Here is a 17,926-nt window from a genome sequence, read left to right as displayed (position 1 = left end):
TCTGCAGCTAAATGATGGCTTAGTGTTCATCCCAAAAGGTCCATTATGCAGGAGGTGACCTAATTAGGATAATACTGCCCACAGGGCTGCCCTCATCTCTTCCTGAGTCAAAGCAAACATTACACAAGGAGTTATCATCTAAAAAATGGAGTTATTACTGAATTTTTGTATTTCCCTTCGAGGACAATCTACCACTGCTCCTGCTAATTGCACTAATTAACCTTGGTGCTAAGAAGTTGCACTTACCCTGTATCTTGAACTGGTATTGATCCGCACTTCAGCTGCTGAATATTTCTTTATTACTGACAGATTGAAGTATTCTCTGCTCGAAAACTCCTCATTTTATGATCAAGTCACTGCTTCTTCTTTTATTGGGCTCAGGGAGCTCTGACAATTTTATCCTCTCACAAAAAAAAATCGCCAAACTGACAAGAACCTAAATGATGAGCTGCAAAAATCAAAAGGCCAGGGTGGTTCTTGTGAGCAAAGCCAAGGGAGATTACTATGGATCAGTCAGACCTTTGGAAATCTTGCCTAAGGGGCACCATCACAACCAGCATGTCATATAAGCTGTCATGGGTGTATCATTTTGCTGCTGTTTCAAAACTTTTCCTTGTGGAAATTCCTCCCCATTTTCTCAACACTTAATACCAGTCCCTGCAGAAGATGCAAATCACAGAGAAACCTCTTCCAGTGTGATCCTCTTTCCTTCCCACCCATGTGCAGCGTTGCACTACTGCACTTGTCCTCTACACCTGACCTGTTAGGAAATCTCTTTTATATTCCTTATAGAGAATCTTGGGAAGCAGCAAATCCTCCCGTTTATGAGTGACTTGGCTGCATTCACCATCTATCCTGTGGGGATCTACAACCAGCTTGATTCCTCATGCTTTTCCAAAGGTGGGGAGAATTCCATAAAGAACACCAATCCCCTCTTCAGGAATTCGGGTAATGGATGCAAACACATCCACAAGTTGGGCAAGGACTACAAATCTGCACCATTAACGAGTCTAAGTGAGTGGGTGTTGGGAAGTGGAAAACTACAGCATTTTCCTCTTTCAGCTGCCCCATCACCCTTAACTGTCTGAACATCACCCTGACATTTTGATAATTCCAGCTGCTCCATTGCTGAAGATGTTCCTCCCTGATCTGGAAAAAGTGATTTATTCCAGGTTGGAGCCACCTCTTTGTCTGATGATGTTCCACTTAACTGGATCATCTTCAAAGCCTTGTGAACCTCTGACATCTTCAGGAACTATATCCTCTTCCACCTGCCATGGGCAGGGACACCTTCCACTAGCCCAGGTTGCTCCAAGCCCCATCCAGCCTGGCTTTGGACACTTCCAGGGATGGGGCAGCCACAGCTTCTCTGGGTACCCTGTGCCAGGGCCTCCCCACCCTCAGAGGGAAGAATTTCTTCCCAATATCCCATCTAAACCTCCCTTCTTTCAGTTTGAAGCCATTTCCCTTTGTCCTGTCACTCCATACCCTTGCCAACTCTCTCATGATCGGATCCTTCCCTTCTGATCTTCTGGGACGTCCTCCTCCCCTTCTGATGTCTGACTGCCACCCTGTGGCTATTCCACAACGTTCAGGTTCCTCTTTTAAGGCTAAAGGGTTTCCACTAGATGGCGAAGTTGGGGCTGGTGTTCTTCCAAGAAGGTGTATTTCAGTGTGTATCTTGAGCCTGGAAAAAACTCTCTGGAGAACTCTTCTCGAGGCTGGAAAACTTCCAGCAAACTCAGCACATTCGTATCTGGTTATGCTGAGTCAGGTCCCCTTTCAGTCTTACCCTTCAGGATTGTGAATCTGCCCATCTGTGTTGTTTTTCCTGGTTATCCAGGAATTTGGTTTATTGCATTGTGGATGTTTCCTCTTTATTGTGGCAGAGAAAACACAGGAGAAGCACATTCTGGAGAAAGAGGTTTATGATGGTTCTCTCTCTGCAGCTGTGGACAGGCAAAATTTGTTCCACCTTTCACAGTGTGAAGACTCTTGCACAGATGTATTTTACTCTGATGACAGCAAAAATTGGTAAGATAAGGAATTTTATTAATAGACTTTCCTCCATCCACAGTTGTAATAAGAGGGAAAGAAATGGAGCAGGAAAAAACCAAGGTAAAACAATAACTAAGGCCCACTTTCTTTATGGTCTTAATCAACAGGTATTTAACGATTGTTTTATTATTCCCATTACACTTTTATCCTGTGCTTTACACTCTTGGCCTGGGAAGATGCATTCCTTCCATTCTCTCAACACCTCATGCTCATTTTGGATGTTGGATGGAAAAAATTCCTCAAAATCAACCCATCCTTTCTGGATACTAATCCACCTGTCCCTGGGGGACCAGGGTGATGGAGCATCTTCTTTAGTGATGTGGCAGATGATCCATCCTGGTTTGGCATCTGTAATGCTGGGGCAGTAAATTAAAAGACTCCCAGGAAAGGCAGCAAGACTATTCCAAAAAAATCCCACAGGCCTGGGGTGTGTTTGGAAGGCACATCATCCAAGAGAGAGAGACCAGCAATGTTTTGGCTGAGGTGTGCCTGTGGATATGCAGCTGAATGAAAAGTTAAACACTTTTAAACAGCAGTCTGGCCCCCAACACCTTTGTAACTTCCTTAGATTTGTGTGCAGCTCAGGCAGGAATGCCTCACTCTCCATGGGCCAGGAGTCAGGAATTCTCTCCTTGCAACAAATCACCCAGAGGTTCAAAAAAACCCAAAGCTTCAGGCAATCACAGAGTGATTATGTTCACCCTTCACACAGAACCACTGTAGAACAGTTTGGGTTGGAAGGGACCTTAAAGCTCAGCTCATTCTACCCCCTGCCCTGGTTTACTGTATTCCACTACACCAGGTTGCTCCAAGCCCCATCCAACCTGGCCTAGAATGCTTTTGCTTCCTTAGTCACCCTTGTAGGGATCCTGAGAATGGATGTGACAGGTTCCTCTCTCTTCTGACTCTCAGTAATGGCTTCATAACACTCCAAAGTCTGGCTCTGTGGAAACCACTTGCAGATCCCCCATTGAATGTCACCAGTGGACAAATAACCCAGAGGCTTCCGGAGGAGATGTGCAGGGCAGCATTCCCACAGAAAACAGCATGTGGAAAAACTTCCACTTTCCTGTTTCCCTACCTCAGGTAGGGCTCTAACTGGATCCTGCTCCTAGAGAACTGCTGCCTGCACCTCCCCACCTCACCCACATAATGTACAAATTGGTCTGGGAGCTCCCTATCACAAACAGGGAGTTGAAAATACTGAACCTACCCTAGAGCTTCCACATTTCCCTAATTCCCACATTCCTTGATTTCATGCTGTCCCAACTTTCTTACTACACTCACAACAAGAGCCACCACCAAAAAGCCTATGTTAGATAAGAAGCTTCCCTCCTATATACTCAGCAAATGAAGGATCAGCAGATGGAAAGGAATCTGTTCCCAGTCCCAAAGCTGACCCCAGCTCGGTGGGACACAACCTCCTCCATCCAGCTTTTCCCCAGAACTCAGCACCAGAGAAGAGGAATGAAAGAAGCACAAGAAAAAATTAAGAGCACATCTTAAAAAAAAAAAAAAGGAAAATTCATATTAATTACATTCATCCATGGAATTAAGCGGCACCACCTCCCCACCTCTGGCTTAGCCAGCTCTCCTCAGTGCAGGATCTTCAGGGTGACCACCACAGGAGGCAGTGAGGCTGGGGAATTCCTCTGCAGGGATCCACTGCTGCTTATTTATGTAGATAGGCATCGAGCCAGAGCTCCCCCGAATCTTTCAAGGAGCTGCCAAGAGAGAAACAAGGGAATGAACCCCATGTTCCATCCACAGCCTCGTGGGGAGAATTCCCATCTACAGACGAAGCAAAGGAGATCATGGAGTGGTCTGGGTCAGAAGGGACCTTTAGAGGCTTCCCCTCCCCTTCCACGTCCCTCTCATTTCTCCCACAGCACTGGAAAACCCTGGGCTTGGGATCACAGTGGGTCAGTACTCACTGCACGATGTCTGCGAAGGCCGTGAGCAGAGGCTTGCACTGGTACTCAATGCCATGCTTGGCACACAGGGACTTCACCAGAGGGGCCACCTTCCAGTAGTTGTGCCGTGGCATTGTAGGGAAAAGGCTGTGGGAAAAGGAGACGGTGATTCAATGGCATCCATCAGCACCGCACGGAATTCCGGCCCCTCTGCTGTGCCTAATTCTGGGAGTGCCCCAAGCTCCCCTTGTGCCACAGCCATGGCAGCTCTGTGATGGTCCCTCTCGTGTCCCTTCAGTGTCTGTGCTGGGAATTCCCACCCCTGTGCCATGCAACTCAGATCTGAAGTGCTGCTGGTGCTCCAGAAATTTTCTTTTCTGAGTTCCCATTCCATCCCCACACAAAGAGCACAAAATGAACCCACGTTATCTTTTGTTCTTGTCTCAGCTGACAGAGGGACCTTGCAGGCTCTTCAGCCCTGGTGTAACTAGCACTCCTTGGAACTATTCCCAACCCCTGTTTCCACTCACTGGTGCTCAATCTGGAAGTTCAGGTGGCCACTGAACCAGTCATTGAAGAAGGACTGATGAACGTTGCAGGTTGCCTGGAGCTGAGAGATAAAATAAAGAAGTCCTATTTTAAGTGTTATTTTAGCAATGCCCCTTCTCAAACACAGGTTTCTCATCCCCACAGGAATTCTGGCTGGACACAACAGCTCCAGCAGTTATTTCCAGCCACCACAGGGTGGCCAGGCTAAGAGAGATGGACTTTGCATGCCCAGAACTGTCACAGAGCTCCATCAATAAGGTCTCACCTGGGTAGAGAACCAGTCCACGTTCTTATCATAATCGATGTGCATGGGGATGTGATTCATTTGTGTGACCCAGACAAACCAGTTGCTCTCTATAAACCTGTACAAACACAAAAACCCATCACAGACCACACACCCACGATGCAACAAGCCACTACACAACACTTGTGCACACACCAGCTGGTTGTTGCCTGACAAAGTGAACACCAGGAGCCCCAAACATCTGATCAGATCAGACCTACACACAACTTCCACCTCCTGCAGCCTGACAGGAAACCAGCCCTGCCCCACTGAAAGGATTGGGAGAGAGAACAACAGGGAGTGATGAGAAAAATAACCAGGAGGTTGGAGAAAAGCTGACACAAAGGATTGATATAAAGTGGGCAGAGAAAATGTGAAAATGTTGGAATTACAAGCTGGATGATACCTGACTAACAGGTGGAGCCCCAGGGTACCCTTCACCCCCAGGAAGGGCAAGTAGGTGAGGAAGAATCGGATGTAGAAGGACATCATCCAGGCCAGGTCCTGTAGTAAAAGGGACAGGGAAAACTTCATTAAGAAGAGGAATTTCTGGGTTCTGAATTTACCATTGCTTCCTTTAAAACCTCCCTCAGAAACTTCTACTGATTGATTTTTCCTCCCCAGCCTCATCAGAAAGCAACCTGGCACCAGCCATTCCTGTGCTCAGGAATTATCCTGGTTCCATGAGCCCAGCAGAGGGCAAACAGCAGACAGGACATGCTCTAAAACACCATGTTTACCTCTGGATCTAAAGAGGAGCCAAGCAGTGAGAAAACCAAAGCCCAGAACACCAGAGAACATTTTTGTTACCTCGCAGATCTTCCACAAAAAAAAGGCCCTTTGGCAAACACCACTTCCCAAATCTACACCCACATCCTTTGCTGCAGAGACACACACACAACCCCAGAGTTCCTCCCAGTAAATCTGGCACTGGAATTCATCCCCAAACCCAGGAGAAGCCCCCCCTGGCCCCGTGGAGCTGACTCACCACCCACTGCTTCCGCTGCACAGCGAAGTAGAAGATGTACCACTGGAAGTAAAGGGGCACCAGCGCCGGGGGACCGACTGGAGGGACAAACAGAGCCATGAATTATCCCAACAGGATGGGATGGGGTGGGAAAAGGGGCAGAGTGACTGCTGCCCATGGAACTGTGGAGGGGGAGGTTACTCACTGATGAAGAAGTACTTGTGCTGGTGGTTGTATGGCATGAATTTCTTCTTCTGCACACCAAGCTGTTAAAATACACAAATTACTCAGGCCCTGAAGACACGTGTGCACGCACTCCTAAACTTCCAGGAGATGTCCTGTCCAACCAAGCCAGCATCCACCATCCCCTGGAATCTCAGCCTGGATGAGTTTTCACCCTGCCCTGGGTGCAGGAGGGGCTGGGCAGTGCCTTGCACACACACAGGCAGTGACCTGCACAGGAAGCTCTGCCCCTACAGAGGGCACAAGCTGCCTAAAAATGCTGAAATTGAAACCCACACAAACAGTTTGCTGACAAAGCAGAGCTTCAGAATCAGAAAAACCCCCCAAGCTATGGTACTGTTATGATACTGTTAATAAAGATGATGGTGTGTGGAACTCCCACCTCCTTGCAATTAGTCTGGGAAACAGAGAAATGAGCATCTAGACAGGAAACCGTGTCCACAGGAATGAGGGTGAACAGATCATCTTCCCTCTGAGGCTACTCATTTTTCAGTGTTTGCTGTATAAACATAACAGATCAAGCCACTGGCTTCCTTGAGGAATGCCATTATATCCCTGTACATGTTCAAACTAATTCCCAACAGCTCATCCCTTAATTTCAATGCAAATCAGAGCATTTAAAGTGACACCATGAATGTACATAACTTCTTTCTAAAGGACAGCAAATGCTAAAGCCACTCAATTAACTTTCAGAGCTGTACCAGAAATAGAGCTGGACTCTAGATGGGAGCCACTCTGACACCCACTGCTAGGCTGAGACCACCAAAATAGCTTCTTTGATCAGGAATTTTAAGAGTTCCAGGCAGCCCTGGCTTGTCACCTGCTGCTTCCATCCCCAGATCACTACAGTTAGTCACACTCATCTTGGTAAAAGAGAGCAGCTTGTAATTCTGATCTTCATAAAACTGCAAGTCTCTCATCAAGGGAAATAGGAACTTGTAATCACGGCAAATATTTCATTCTTATCTCCCAACACTGCAAAAATAACTTTGAGTGAGATTTTAAGAACCTAAAGATCTCAGAATTACTGGAATGTTACTGAGGAATATTAGGGACCAGTGGAAGGCAAAGCAGCACTATATAAAATCAAACTAATTGGTGTCCAGTCTCCAAGCTCTCTGCAGCTTCCCAAATTTGAGCCCTCCTGCTGCTGCCTCCCAGCTTCCCTCAGGTCTCACCTCCACAGAGAGGGTTTTCCCCAAAGCAAAGAACAAGGGGTGCATGTTGACATCGGGATCCTTCCGGAAGCAGTTGGGTTTGGCGTGGTGCTGGAAGTGGAGGTGATTCCACCAACTGGCCGGGGCTCCCTGTGGGAAGGGAGGAGAAGAAAATGCCCTGAAGAAGGTGGATCTTCTGCCCTTAGTTCTCTCCTTATCCTGGGATTGGTTCTGGCTGCAGAGCAGGGCTCTGGCAGCCCCTCCCCACACCCAGTGTCCACCTTGAGATGGCCGATGACGAACTTGTGCACCCAGTGGTTCCACCTGGACTTGCTGAAGACTGATAGGTGTCCAAAATCATGCTGGAGCCAGCCAGCCTGGGCCTGGAATTAAGAAAACAACAGTGCTGCTGGGGAAAAAGAACTGCCTGGAGGATCTGTGACTGAAAAGGGCTTTTTTCTCCCACTCCCACGCTCCTCACAATGTATCCCTGGATAGCAAGAGCACTTCCACTGCCAGGTCCCAATCCAAACTCTCCTTTTTCACTACACACCAGTGCACTCCAGACTCTGCCTAATGACTTTTAGTCCTGGACAGTTGTTTCCATGAGGAAGGAAAGAAAAAATAATGGGAAAAAAACGGCCATGGAGCTGAGAACCAGCATTTATTCCCTCACAAAACTGCTCTGAAATTGGCAACAAAGTCTCCTTTAAGGAGCAGCTTGCTGCTGCCTCCTCCGAGTACTTGTAATTCCAAGGGGATCAGCTGGCCACGGGAGGAATAGCTGGGGCTTTGAGAGCTGCTCTGCCCTCTCCTCTAACTCCCTGCAAGTTCCCATGGGAACACAGTGGCTTGGCCCCTGCACACAGCCTTGGAGTTCTGGCACTGAAGAGCTCAGGAGCGGGGCACGGCTTTCATGGCGTGGGGAAGGCTGGAATAAGGAAGGCTTTGATGGAACATGGGGAGGGAAAAGCCAGGCAAAGCCTGCTCTACCACAGCAGCATGTGTAGTTTTGCCCTTTTGGGGGAATCCAGAAAGAAGCAGGATTTGGGGAAGTCCATGATGATAAGATTTCTCCCCTGCTTACAGCAACGAGCACCAACTCCCCAAGTGTGGCTTTTCGAGGCTTATTATGTGTAGTTGCTCACCTGGACAGTGCCCAGAAGCACCGCAGAGAAGAGGAAAGGCACCAAGGATGCTCCAAAATACCAGATGATGAGCCAGGCTGCAACATCCAGCACCAAGATGTGGCAGAGATAGAGGAAGAAAAAGGCATGATTGGGCTGGAGAAGCCCCATCTTCTCCACAGTCGCACGGAGCTCACGGAAATCTTCCACCAGCTTTTTCTGTGGGGACACCCAAAAGCATCCACTGGTTGGAAAACACCTCAGAACACGAAGAGGAGCATAGTTTTCCCTCTCAGGGATGAAAAGGGGGAAAGCTGAGGGTCACCTGGAGACAAATCTTTGCTAAAACTACAAATGATGACACGAAATGGAGCTTCAGCCGAGAGTGATTCCAGGAGATTCTATGATGTTAGGTACAGGGAATTTTGTCTGCCAGTAGGAGAAGTTAAACAGTGCAATTTCACCCCAAATACCATGTTTTTAAGCACTTACATTCTTGCTGGGCTCAAAGCTGGGCTGATCTGGTGCCAGTTCCCCAATCAGGAGAGGGCTCATGTACTTCCTTACCAGTGCCTTGTCAAGATGAAAAGCAATGAAAGGATCCTGAAACACAGACAGAGGAACAGGATGGAGGAAAACCAGGTGGCAGCAAAAGAAATCTATTCCATGATATGCTGGACCATTCAAAAGATCCCTGTTAGGGAAATCAGTTACTTTTATTATTTAAATGTAATGTCAATCTCCATGGCAACCAGGTGAAAAAACCCACGAGTGGCTGTTATCACCACAGATTCTGTCCCTGTATTTAAATTACAAATTCCCTGGGCACTTTGGCATCTAATTCCTGATCTCCCACTTACCTCCTTTTCCACATTTCTCTCCTGATGCCCAAATTAGCATATTTTGACAATCTCCCTCAGCCTAAGGATGTGGGGCGTTTTTAATTTTCTGGGACAGTATTTGCTTGCTGGGCATCACTTTGGAAAATTCCTGCACCATGCATTGCTTATCACTATAATTACTAGGCCATCACTGTGTGCTTTTAAAATAAAATGTCCTTTGAAAAGATCTCTAGTCAGGAAAGGGGTTAAAAAACTGGCTGATGTTGCCAGCTCTGGGTCAGCTGTAGCATCCTCCCTGCTCAGGGTCACTGAATAAAGGAGGGAAGGAGAGAGGGGACCCAGCATTTGCATTTTCTCATTGAAAAAGGGGGGAAAAAACGGGGAGGAGTATGTGGGCAGAGCAGGGGAGGATGGTACCACACACTTAAACCAATCCTTTCCATGGAGGTTGTACAACCTGGGAGTGCAATCCCAGCTTGCAGGGGGTCAGGGGATGGCTGACTGCACTTTCTAGAAATCACACAGCAAAGCAGGGGAGTTCTTCCTTTACCTCCCATTTTCCCCCGGTTTTGAGGAGTCTCATTCTTTTGATCCCCGGGGACAAAACCACTGGAAAAATAAAACTTGGCAGGGGTTTCTGAGCGGTCAGCAGTTCAACTGCAGCCGGCAGTGGCACTGATATCATCACCTAAAGAATGCAGCTGGCTGCAATCCCACCATCCAGCCCTGCTCACACCATGGGCTAACCCTTTTCTGGTCACAGGAACACAGAATGTTTGGGTGGGAGAGGCCCTTCAAAGCTCATCTCTTTCCCCCCTGCCACGGACACCTTCCACTAGCCCAGGTTGCTCCAAGCTCCATCCAACCTGGCCTGGAACATTCCCAGGGATGGGGCTCCACCACTTTTCCGGGCAACCTGTGCCAGTGATGGGGCTTTGAAAATGCACGTGTGCACCCTGCCCTCACGAAATGTTGCAAATTCACTTATTATTTTTGGCTTTAAATGATAATTATACGATGGGATCTTCACGTGGAGATCTCAAATTCCATCCTGACCGAAACACAGTCCATCAACACCATGCTAGAAGTAGATTCATACCCCATACCCACTCTTGGGTCCAAACACACACATTTGGAGAAATTCATGGAAAAGGCACAAGCAGACAAAGGAAGGAAACACCACTGGCGAAACCACCCCACACCCAACCCGAACAGCATTTACTCCGCTCTGCAACAGCCGCTGGCACTGAGACGGGAATGATTAATTTCTTTTGCGTGACTGAAATACGACTTTCAGTCATTTTTTGCTCGAGTGCCATCTCTTGGGTTCGGGAAGTTCGAGGAGGGCGAAGGCGCCCGAGCGCTTGCAAACAACAGCTCTGCCACCGCGACACCCGCGTGTGCCGCCCGGGGGGCAGCTCCCGATATTCCTACGTGTGCAGAAATCACCGACCGGTTTGGGTTGGTTTGGGGTTTTTTTTCTTCCCCGGTAGCGGTTTTTAGCCATTCCATCAGCAACGCTTCCTCGTAACAAACAATCCCGAACAATCCCCGGCGGAGCGTGCGCTCCGTGTATTCCCTCGCGCACGGCTCCCAGCGTACGCGCGGGTGTCACAGCCGAGCATCCAAACGTGCCACACGCGGGCTCCCTGCCGCGTCCCCATCCCGAGGGATCCTCCTCCGCGCTCAGCCCTCCTCCATCCATCCATGCATCCATCCATCCATCCATCCCTCCCTGCCTGCCCGCCTGCCCGGGCTGCCGGGGCCGCTCACCGTGGCGTCCTGCCCGGCGTAGTGGCTGATGACCCGCGAGCCCCCCGGGTGTCTCCGGCAGAAGTGGCTGATGTCGTACACCTTCCTGTCGATCACCAGCCAGCGCTCCTGCGGCGCCGGCCCCCGCCCGCTCCGCTGCCCGATCTCCTCCCAGGTGAAGCGCCGCATCCCCCCCCGGCCGGGCTCCGAGCCCTCCATGGCCGGGATCGCCTTGCCCGGGCTCGGCTCGGCTCGGCTCGGCCCGGCCCGGCTCCGCCTCCCCGGGGCCTCCCCGCCCACCCCGGTCCTCTCCGCCCACGGGGCTGCGCTCGCCGTGCGCCCGCCCTCGAGGCCGGGGAAGGGTGGCCGGGATGCGGGCGTGTTGGGGATGGACCGCACGGGACAGGAGGAAACTCGGGCTGTCCGGGCTGGGATGCTTCCCGGAATCATTTCGTTTGGAAAAGCCCGCTGAGTGCAGCGAGTCCCCCAGCACTGCCAAGCCCGTCCGTCACAGAATCACGGGATCGTTCGGGTTGGAAGGGAGTTCTGGAGATCATCCAGCCCAACCCCCTGGCAAGGCAGGGTCACCTGGAGCAGGTGACACAGGAGTGCACGCAGGTGGGTTTGGAGACTCCAAAGAGGGAGACGCCGAGACTCCACACCCTCCCAGAGGTCCCTGAGCAGCCTGTCCCGGTGCCCTGAAGTCCTCAATGTGCAGGTTCCTCACGTTCAGGTGAAACTTGTGGAGTTTTAGTTTATGGCCTTTGCTGCTCGTCCTGTTGCTGGGCACGACGAAAACGTGTCCCCAAGTGCCACATGCACACGGCTTTTAAATCCCCCCAGCTGATTCCACCACTGCCCCGGACAGTCTGGTCCAGGGCTTGCCAACCCTTGACAACAATTTTCCCTCATACCCAACTTAAAACCTTCCCTGGCACAACTGGAGGCTGTTTCCTCTTGTCCTGTCACTTGTTACCTGGGGGAAGAGACCGACCCCCACGTGGCTCCACTGTCCTTCCAGGGAGTTTCCCTTCCCCATACTCAAGTTCCTTCTTTTGAACCACTTTTACAACCTGTTTCTCCTTATTTCTGGGCTGATTGTGACTTATCTTCCCTGCCCTTTGTTCTGCTTCCCCTTTCCAGCAGATCTCTCCCTCTCTTCCATCTGTTCTGCCTCTCCCTTCCAGCTGCCTCAGCCTCTCCTGTTCCTAGGGCTCCTTTTGGCTGCTCATGCCTGGATATGCAGCCAGAGGGAGGGAAGGTGTTGCCACAAGGTAAATCGCATCAAAACCCTGCAGACGATTCTTCAAACAGCAGAATAGCGCCGGAAGAGTGAATGACGCTAAAACAGACCAATCCATCTGTGTGGGACTTCATCTACATGAGTTACAAATTAAAATTCCTCTCCCCACACTCATCTCCCTTTCCACGGCAGCACCCTGAACTCTTGGTTATTGATCCCGGATTTCTTTGTTTCCATTCACACCTTCCAACCTGACCTAGTTACAGCAATTCCAGTTGAAGGTAACCATAGAAACAAAGAGCCGCCAGGCTGCATCCCCTCGCGTTCTGAGCATCACCTGATGGCTCCACCACATCTTGGAATTCTCTGCCTGCAGAACACTGGATCGAAGGTTTTTATTTCCCTCCCTTCAGCAATTCACAGTAATAAATATTAATAGATGTTTAGCATCTTTTTAAAATGCAACAGTTAGAACAGTGCAGCAATTATTTCAAATTCCATTTTTCCCCATTATCAATTGCACAACAGAATATTTATCCTAAATTTAGTTGATATTTATGACCTTTTATCATGAATCCAGGGGACACACAGAGATCAGGCGTTTTTTTCCTATGCACTACCTTAAAAGCAAATAAATTCCATCTCCCTACATGAGTTAAACCTTTGCAAACTTGCTTTGAGGGATCTTAACAGGCAAAAAGCACCACTAAACTTGATTAAATCCACTCTTGTTCCGTTCATGTGCCTCCTCTTTTTTCAGCAGCTATAAGGGATGTTAACACCTTATAAACACATTTTCCCAGACAAATTATACAACAGCCCTTGGAATTCCCTTCCAAGCTCTTTCTGACATGAAACCCCTGGCTGTGGTTGTTTTCCCTCTAGCAGATGATTCAAGACAAGCCATGGAGGCTCCTGGAATCACCCAGCCCCAAGCAGTGAAGGTTTCTGTGTCCTGCCAGTTGCCAGCAGTTCTTGTTTCCCTTGCCCTTGCTGCACTCGGGACCTCAATGGGTGTCTCAGAGAGAAGAGCGGGACCTTTGTCATAAAAACTGCCAGGGGAAAAAAAACAGCTGCTGTTAGAGACTCACCAGCATCCCACATCCAGCTGGGACTCCTGGCATCCATCCCTGGATGGATCACAATTAACCAGGTAAAACATGTCCTTCATTGCCCTGACTCCTTGTTTCCCCTTCACTGCTTCCATCTCCATATCTGCTGTCACCATCTCGCTGTGAGCCAGCACCCCAGGCTACCAGGAACCACCAAAAAATCCGAGGGGAGGGAAGAGATGCTCTTTGGTTCACTCTTCTGATCTACCTGCAGATCTGGTGACTGGGGATCACCAGGATTTGGAGAAAATATATTAAAATTCCTTATTTCACTACCATGATTTGGCTGGAACATGCTTTAAAATATCCAAGTGACCTGGGTGGTGAGGGATCACTAAATATTTGGGCATCTGCTGACCAAACCAGTAATCAGGGAAAGAGGGAGATGGGCTGAAAGGATTGCAGCCTTTCTTTTCTCCTTTTAGAGAAAATGAGTTACAATGATGGATGGTGAGGTCTGAAACCACAGGGGAAAAAACATTAAAGGAAAACTAACAAATGCTGAAAACCAGTTTAAAAGGGCAGAGTCTAAAAGAAGACTCAGTTCTTGGCTTTGGTTCAGCCTAAGAAAAGCTGAAGATTCCGGGCACAGCTGAATTGTGGTGGTGTGATTTACAAGGTTCTGTCATCAGCACAATTAAAACAACCACGCTGATGAAGCAAATGCAGCAGGAAAACATTAATTTAGTCATTGTGTTACTACCAGGGAAAAGCTTGAAGCTCCTGATAGCTCCCTGTAACACCACTCCTGCATCAGGCTTAGGATCCACTGCAAGGATCTGTGTAACACCAGCGGAAGGGGGAGAAATTGGAAATATTCCCTTTATTCTTGTGTTGTTGGGAATGAGCTGGAATTCTGGAATAACTTGGCCTAAATGAGTTAGTGTTGTTCCTAGAACTCTTTGTTCGGGTTGCTAACACTTTATACCCACAGTAAATTCTTGATTTTCCACACAAACAGTGTCACTTCATGAAGCATTTGCTCAGTGCTCTGACCTAACAAAATTTAGATACAAAAAAAGACTGAGATTTGGGAGGAATTTGCGTCTTGCCAGAAAAAGCACCCAGGAATTACTCTGTGTAAGGGAGGAGATAAAAATAAGCTTATCTTTTGTCCTTCAGAAGACATAAATTCAGATTAGCAACTGAGGGAGCGAGGCAGGGATTGTTCAGAGTTTTACACTTTTGAAAGCAAAACCTGAGCAAGGAAAAAAAGGAAAGGAGCTGATGAGAACGGGGGAACACCGGGAGGATTTTCACTAGAAATCATGACAAAGCAGCATCAGAACAGAGCATTTCTCTCCTTATTCCTGCCCTGCTGCAGTGCGTGCTGCTTTCTGAGTGTGACTCCCTCCTCTGCTCCCCCAGCAGCCGGAGCAGTTTGTGCCCTGACCCTGATGATCCCACGGGCAGCCCGAGATCCACTGCAGAATGTGGAACCCCTGCCAGCCATGGCTGCACAATGGGGATTTCTGTTCCTCTGCTGGTTGTTTCCCTCAGAAAGTTCCTCAGCTCTCAGCCACTCTCCCAGGACCAGGGAAAAAGTGGGATATGTCAGAGTAAAAAATATCCAGAGTAAAAAATATCACAGAAACCTTTGGTAGTGTTTTGTTTTAAAACTCACCTAATCATTGGGTTCCCTCACTTCAGGCTCCAGCCCCCCGTTCCCAGCCCAGCTGTTTCCCACTATGTTTGAATTTATTATTCAATTTATTGTTTATTTTTAAGTTCAGAGCTCCTCAGCCTTTCCCTCTTGTGGAAGACAGGGAAAACCTGGGGTCCTCTCTCTCCTTCCATGTATTTTTCCTTGGCAGAAAGGAAAAAGGTATCAAAAAGTCTATTAAAAGTGTCAAAAAGTTTAAAGGTGCAGCTAAACCTGATTTTCACTCCATTTTTCTCCCCAAATCCTCAGCTCCTGCATTTTTCCCCTTCATAAACCTGCTGCATGTCTTTCCCTTGTTCACTGCTCTTTCCTGCTGCCTCCTCTTCCCACCACATGCCTTGGAGCCACCCAGCCTTACCAAGTGATGGATCTCATACTATAAACTGGGGGAAAAGGAGCATTTTCCCTGCATCTATGAGGACTGCAGCACAGCTACAGGGCATTTCCACATGTTGATGCCAGCCTGGGTGCTGCTGTCAAAGTCCAGTCCTTTCTAAAAACCAAATTAAAAGAAACTTCTCAGACCTTGCCAGCTCCTGTGTAAAACTCAACAAAGGGATGAGAAAACAAACACAGAAAATGTCATTTTTTTTTACCACATTTTTAAAGCTCTTTCCTCAGGATTTCCACTTCTTTTACACTAAACCAATGCATGAGACAGTGTAAAGATACCTGAGCTACCAATTTTCCCTGCTTTTTCACCATTCTGGTCTATCCCAGTAAGATATCCTTCACTGACTCATTAGCTGAAGAGCAGACATGCCACTTCTACGTGGGCTCCCTGCAAGAGCTCTTCCACTTCCACATCCCCCTTCCCATACTTCGTTCCCTCTCATGTTCCTCACCTTTTTTGCCCAAATCTCGTGACTCTTTGGTTAAACTCAGGCCTTTTATGTCCCTCACACAAGCTCTTTGTGCTGCTAAAGCTACACCGGCCAGCAACCGCAGCCTTTCACCCACTTGGCCATAGAGCAGAGCCTGTTCTCCTCTCTTTGCTGGGGCTGGTTTGTGCCCCAGGAGCCAAAGAAAACTCGGAACAAGCACTGCCTGAAGCCTGACAGCCGGGCTGGCTGTGCTGCTGGAGGCTGAGAGCAGCAGGGATTATTTTAGAGGCATCTTTCAATGGCTTGTCATTAAGTTATGGTGCAATTTTCCATGGGAAATATCCAGGTGGGGAGTTCTGGGCGCTGATTTTGCTTCTTTGTCCATCTACAGGTAAATTCCAAAATGTACCCAACCTCCTTACCAGCTCATTTTGTAGAATCAACATAGACTCCAGGAATGGTTTGGGTTGGAAGGGACCCTAAAGCTCATCCCATTCCAAGCCCCTGCCATGGACAGGGACACCTTCCACTACCCCAGGTTTCTCCAAGCCCTGTTCAAGCTGGCCTTGGACACTTCCAAGGATGGGGCAGCCACAGCTTCTCTGGGAAACTGTGCCAGGGCCTCCCCAACTCAGAGGGAAGAATTTATTCCTGAATTGTACATATCCAGGATTAAAATCCCCAAAATCAAAGAACTCAGCAAACTTTTCCCTCATCACAGGCAACAAGTTTCAGGTCCACCTTAATGTGGTGTCTGGCTGCAATTTAGTCCGATCCTTGTCACAGAGCTATTTTGAACCAAACTAAATAAAACGAGCAAGTCTTAGCAAAACATTCCTGTCATTTCTGACTTTCCTCACCCCACACCACAGGCAAGGACTGTTTAATAGGCTGAAGCCATCCTGCAGCATTAACACCAGGCAGAAACAGAGGAAAGCTCTAGCATGGCTTGGCACAAAGCTAAAGAGGAGAGATTTAGATTGGATATTAAGGAAGAAACCCTTCCCTGAGGGAGGTGAGGCCCTGGCACAGGTTGTCCAGGGAAGCTGTGGCTGCTCCAGCCCTGGAAGTGTCCAAGGGCAGGTTGGATGGGGCTTGGAGCAACCTGGAATAGTGGAATATGTCCCTGTCCACAGCAAGGGATTGAAACTGGATGGTCTTTAAGGTCCCTTCCCACCCAAACCCTTCTGTGATTCCGTGGTTAACCCTGTGCATTCCTTCCCCTGCTTAGGCCCAGCCTGTGCCACTACAGAAGGGATTAATAACCCTGCCACTTATTCATGCAAAATCATCACAAGAAGAGATTCCTATCACCCGGAAAGCTGGGGATCACACCTGACTGGCCCTGGAAAGTGGCCAAGGGCCCTGTCAGAGGTGAGCAAAGCCGCAGGGAAAGTGCCTCGTGCTGGTTTTGTCTGTCCTTGCAACACCACACCTTGCGTAACCTCACAACGGGAACCGTGTACAATAAAGCGCCCCACGGCAAGGAAAAGATGGCAAAGATGACTTTATCCCACCTGTTAACAAAAGCATGGCCTGGGGCAAGGGAGCTCTGGCTGGGCTCAACCAGCTCTGCTTGTGACACAGGAAAGTTGTGAAGTCTGGCAGCCAGCAGCGGCAGCCTGGCAAAAATAGAGCAAAACAATGCAGATTTTGGGCAGAACAGCAACAGCTCCTGTCTGAGCTCAGTGGTGAGAAGTGGGGTGAGAAGTCTGGGGGGGAAAAAAAGGCAGAAAAGGGGAAAAAGCAGGAAAAAAAAATGTATGAAAAAGAGGGGACATAGAATAGAGGTAAAAATGGAGTAAAAATGGTATGAAAGGTAAAAATGGTAAAAAAGAGTAAAAATGGTAAAAAAGAGTAAAAGGAGAGTGGAAGGAAGGAGAAAGGGTTGGAAAGAGGAAAGCAGGAGGAGGGGTGAAGGGAAAAAAGAGGGGAAAAGGAGTGGAAGGGGAAAAGGTGGGAAGGAGAGAAGAAGGGAAGAGGAGAAGAGATGAAAAAGGGGGGAAGGGGAAAGAAAAGGGGAAAGAGAGGACAAAAGGGGGCAAGGGGGAAGAAGGGGAAATGGGGAAGAAGAGGAGATGGGGAAGGAGGGGAAGAGGAAAGGGGGAAAGGTGGGAAAAGTGGAAAAGAGGAGAAGGAGGAAAAGGAGGGAAAGGGGGTAAAGGTGGGGAAAAGAGGGGAAAGGAGGGAAAG

General features: G+C 48.7%; 1 protein-coding gene across 1 annotated transcript; it reads right to left on the bottom strand.

Moving 5' to 3' along the window:
* Nucleotides 1–2,031: 2,031 nt before the first annotated feature.
* Nucleotides 2,032–11,147, bottom strand: LOC138111129 (acyl-CoA (8-3)-desaturase-like). The gene is made up of 12 exons (XM_069016356.1): nucleotides 10,913–11,147; nucleotides 8,790–8,900; nucleotides 8,319–8,516; nucleotides 7,452–7,553; nucleotides 7,192–7,320; nucleotides 5,976–6,036; nucleotides 5,792–5,868; nucleotides 5,210–5,307; nucleotides 4,786–4,882; nucleotides 4,502–4,581; nucleotides 3,993–4,118; nucleotides 2,032–3,782 (listed from the first exon to the last, which is right to left on the bottom strand). Exons 1-12 carry the CDS (start codon nucleotides 11,108–11,110, stop codon nucleotides 3,731–3,733), a joined length of 1,329 nt encoding a protein of 442 aa, XP_068872457.1. The 5' UTR covers nucleotides 11,111–11,147; the 3' UTR covers nucleotides 2,032–3,730.
* Nucleotides 11,148–17,926: the final 6,779 nt, after the last annotated feature.

Source organism: Aphelocoma coerulescens, chromosome 5 (genome assembly GCF_041296385.1).
Source record: "Aphelocoma coerulescens isolate FSJ_1873_10779 chromosome 5, UR_Acoe_1.0, whole genome shotgun sequence".
Taxonomy (NCBI): Eukaryota; Metazoa; Chordata; class Aves; order Passeriformes; family Corvidae; genus Aphelocoma; species Aphelocoma coerulescens.
Note: the sequence above shows the minus strand (reverse complement) of the source record. Positions and strands in the feature narration are given on the sequence as shown.

What these genes read in the sequence shown, in the direction of transcription:
- LOC138111129 (XM_069016356.1), bottom strand. Translation starts at nt 11,110, where the DNA reads ATGGAGGGCTCGGAGCCCGGCCGGGGGGGGATGCGGCGCTTCACCTGG. An exon ending in GCTTTGAGCCCAGCAAGAAT is followed by an intron (nt 8,517 to 8,789) that starts GTAAGTGCTTAA and finishes GTGTCCCCACAG; the next exon opens with AAAAAGCTGGTGGAAGATTT. An exon ending in GGGCTCCACCTGTTAGTCAG is followed by an intron (nt 4,883 to 5,209) that starts GTATCATCCAGC and finishes GTGTTTGTACAG; the next exon opens with GTTTATAGAGAGCAACTGGT.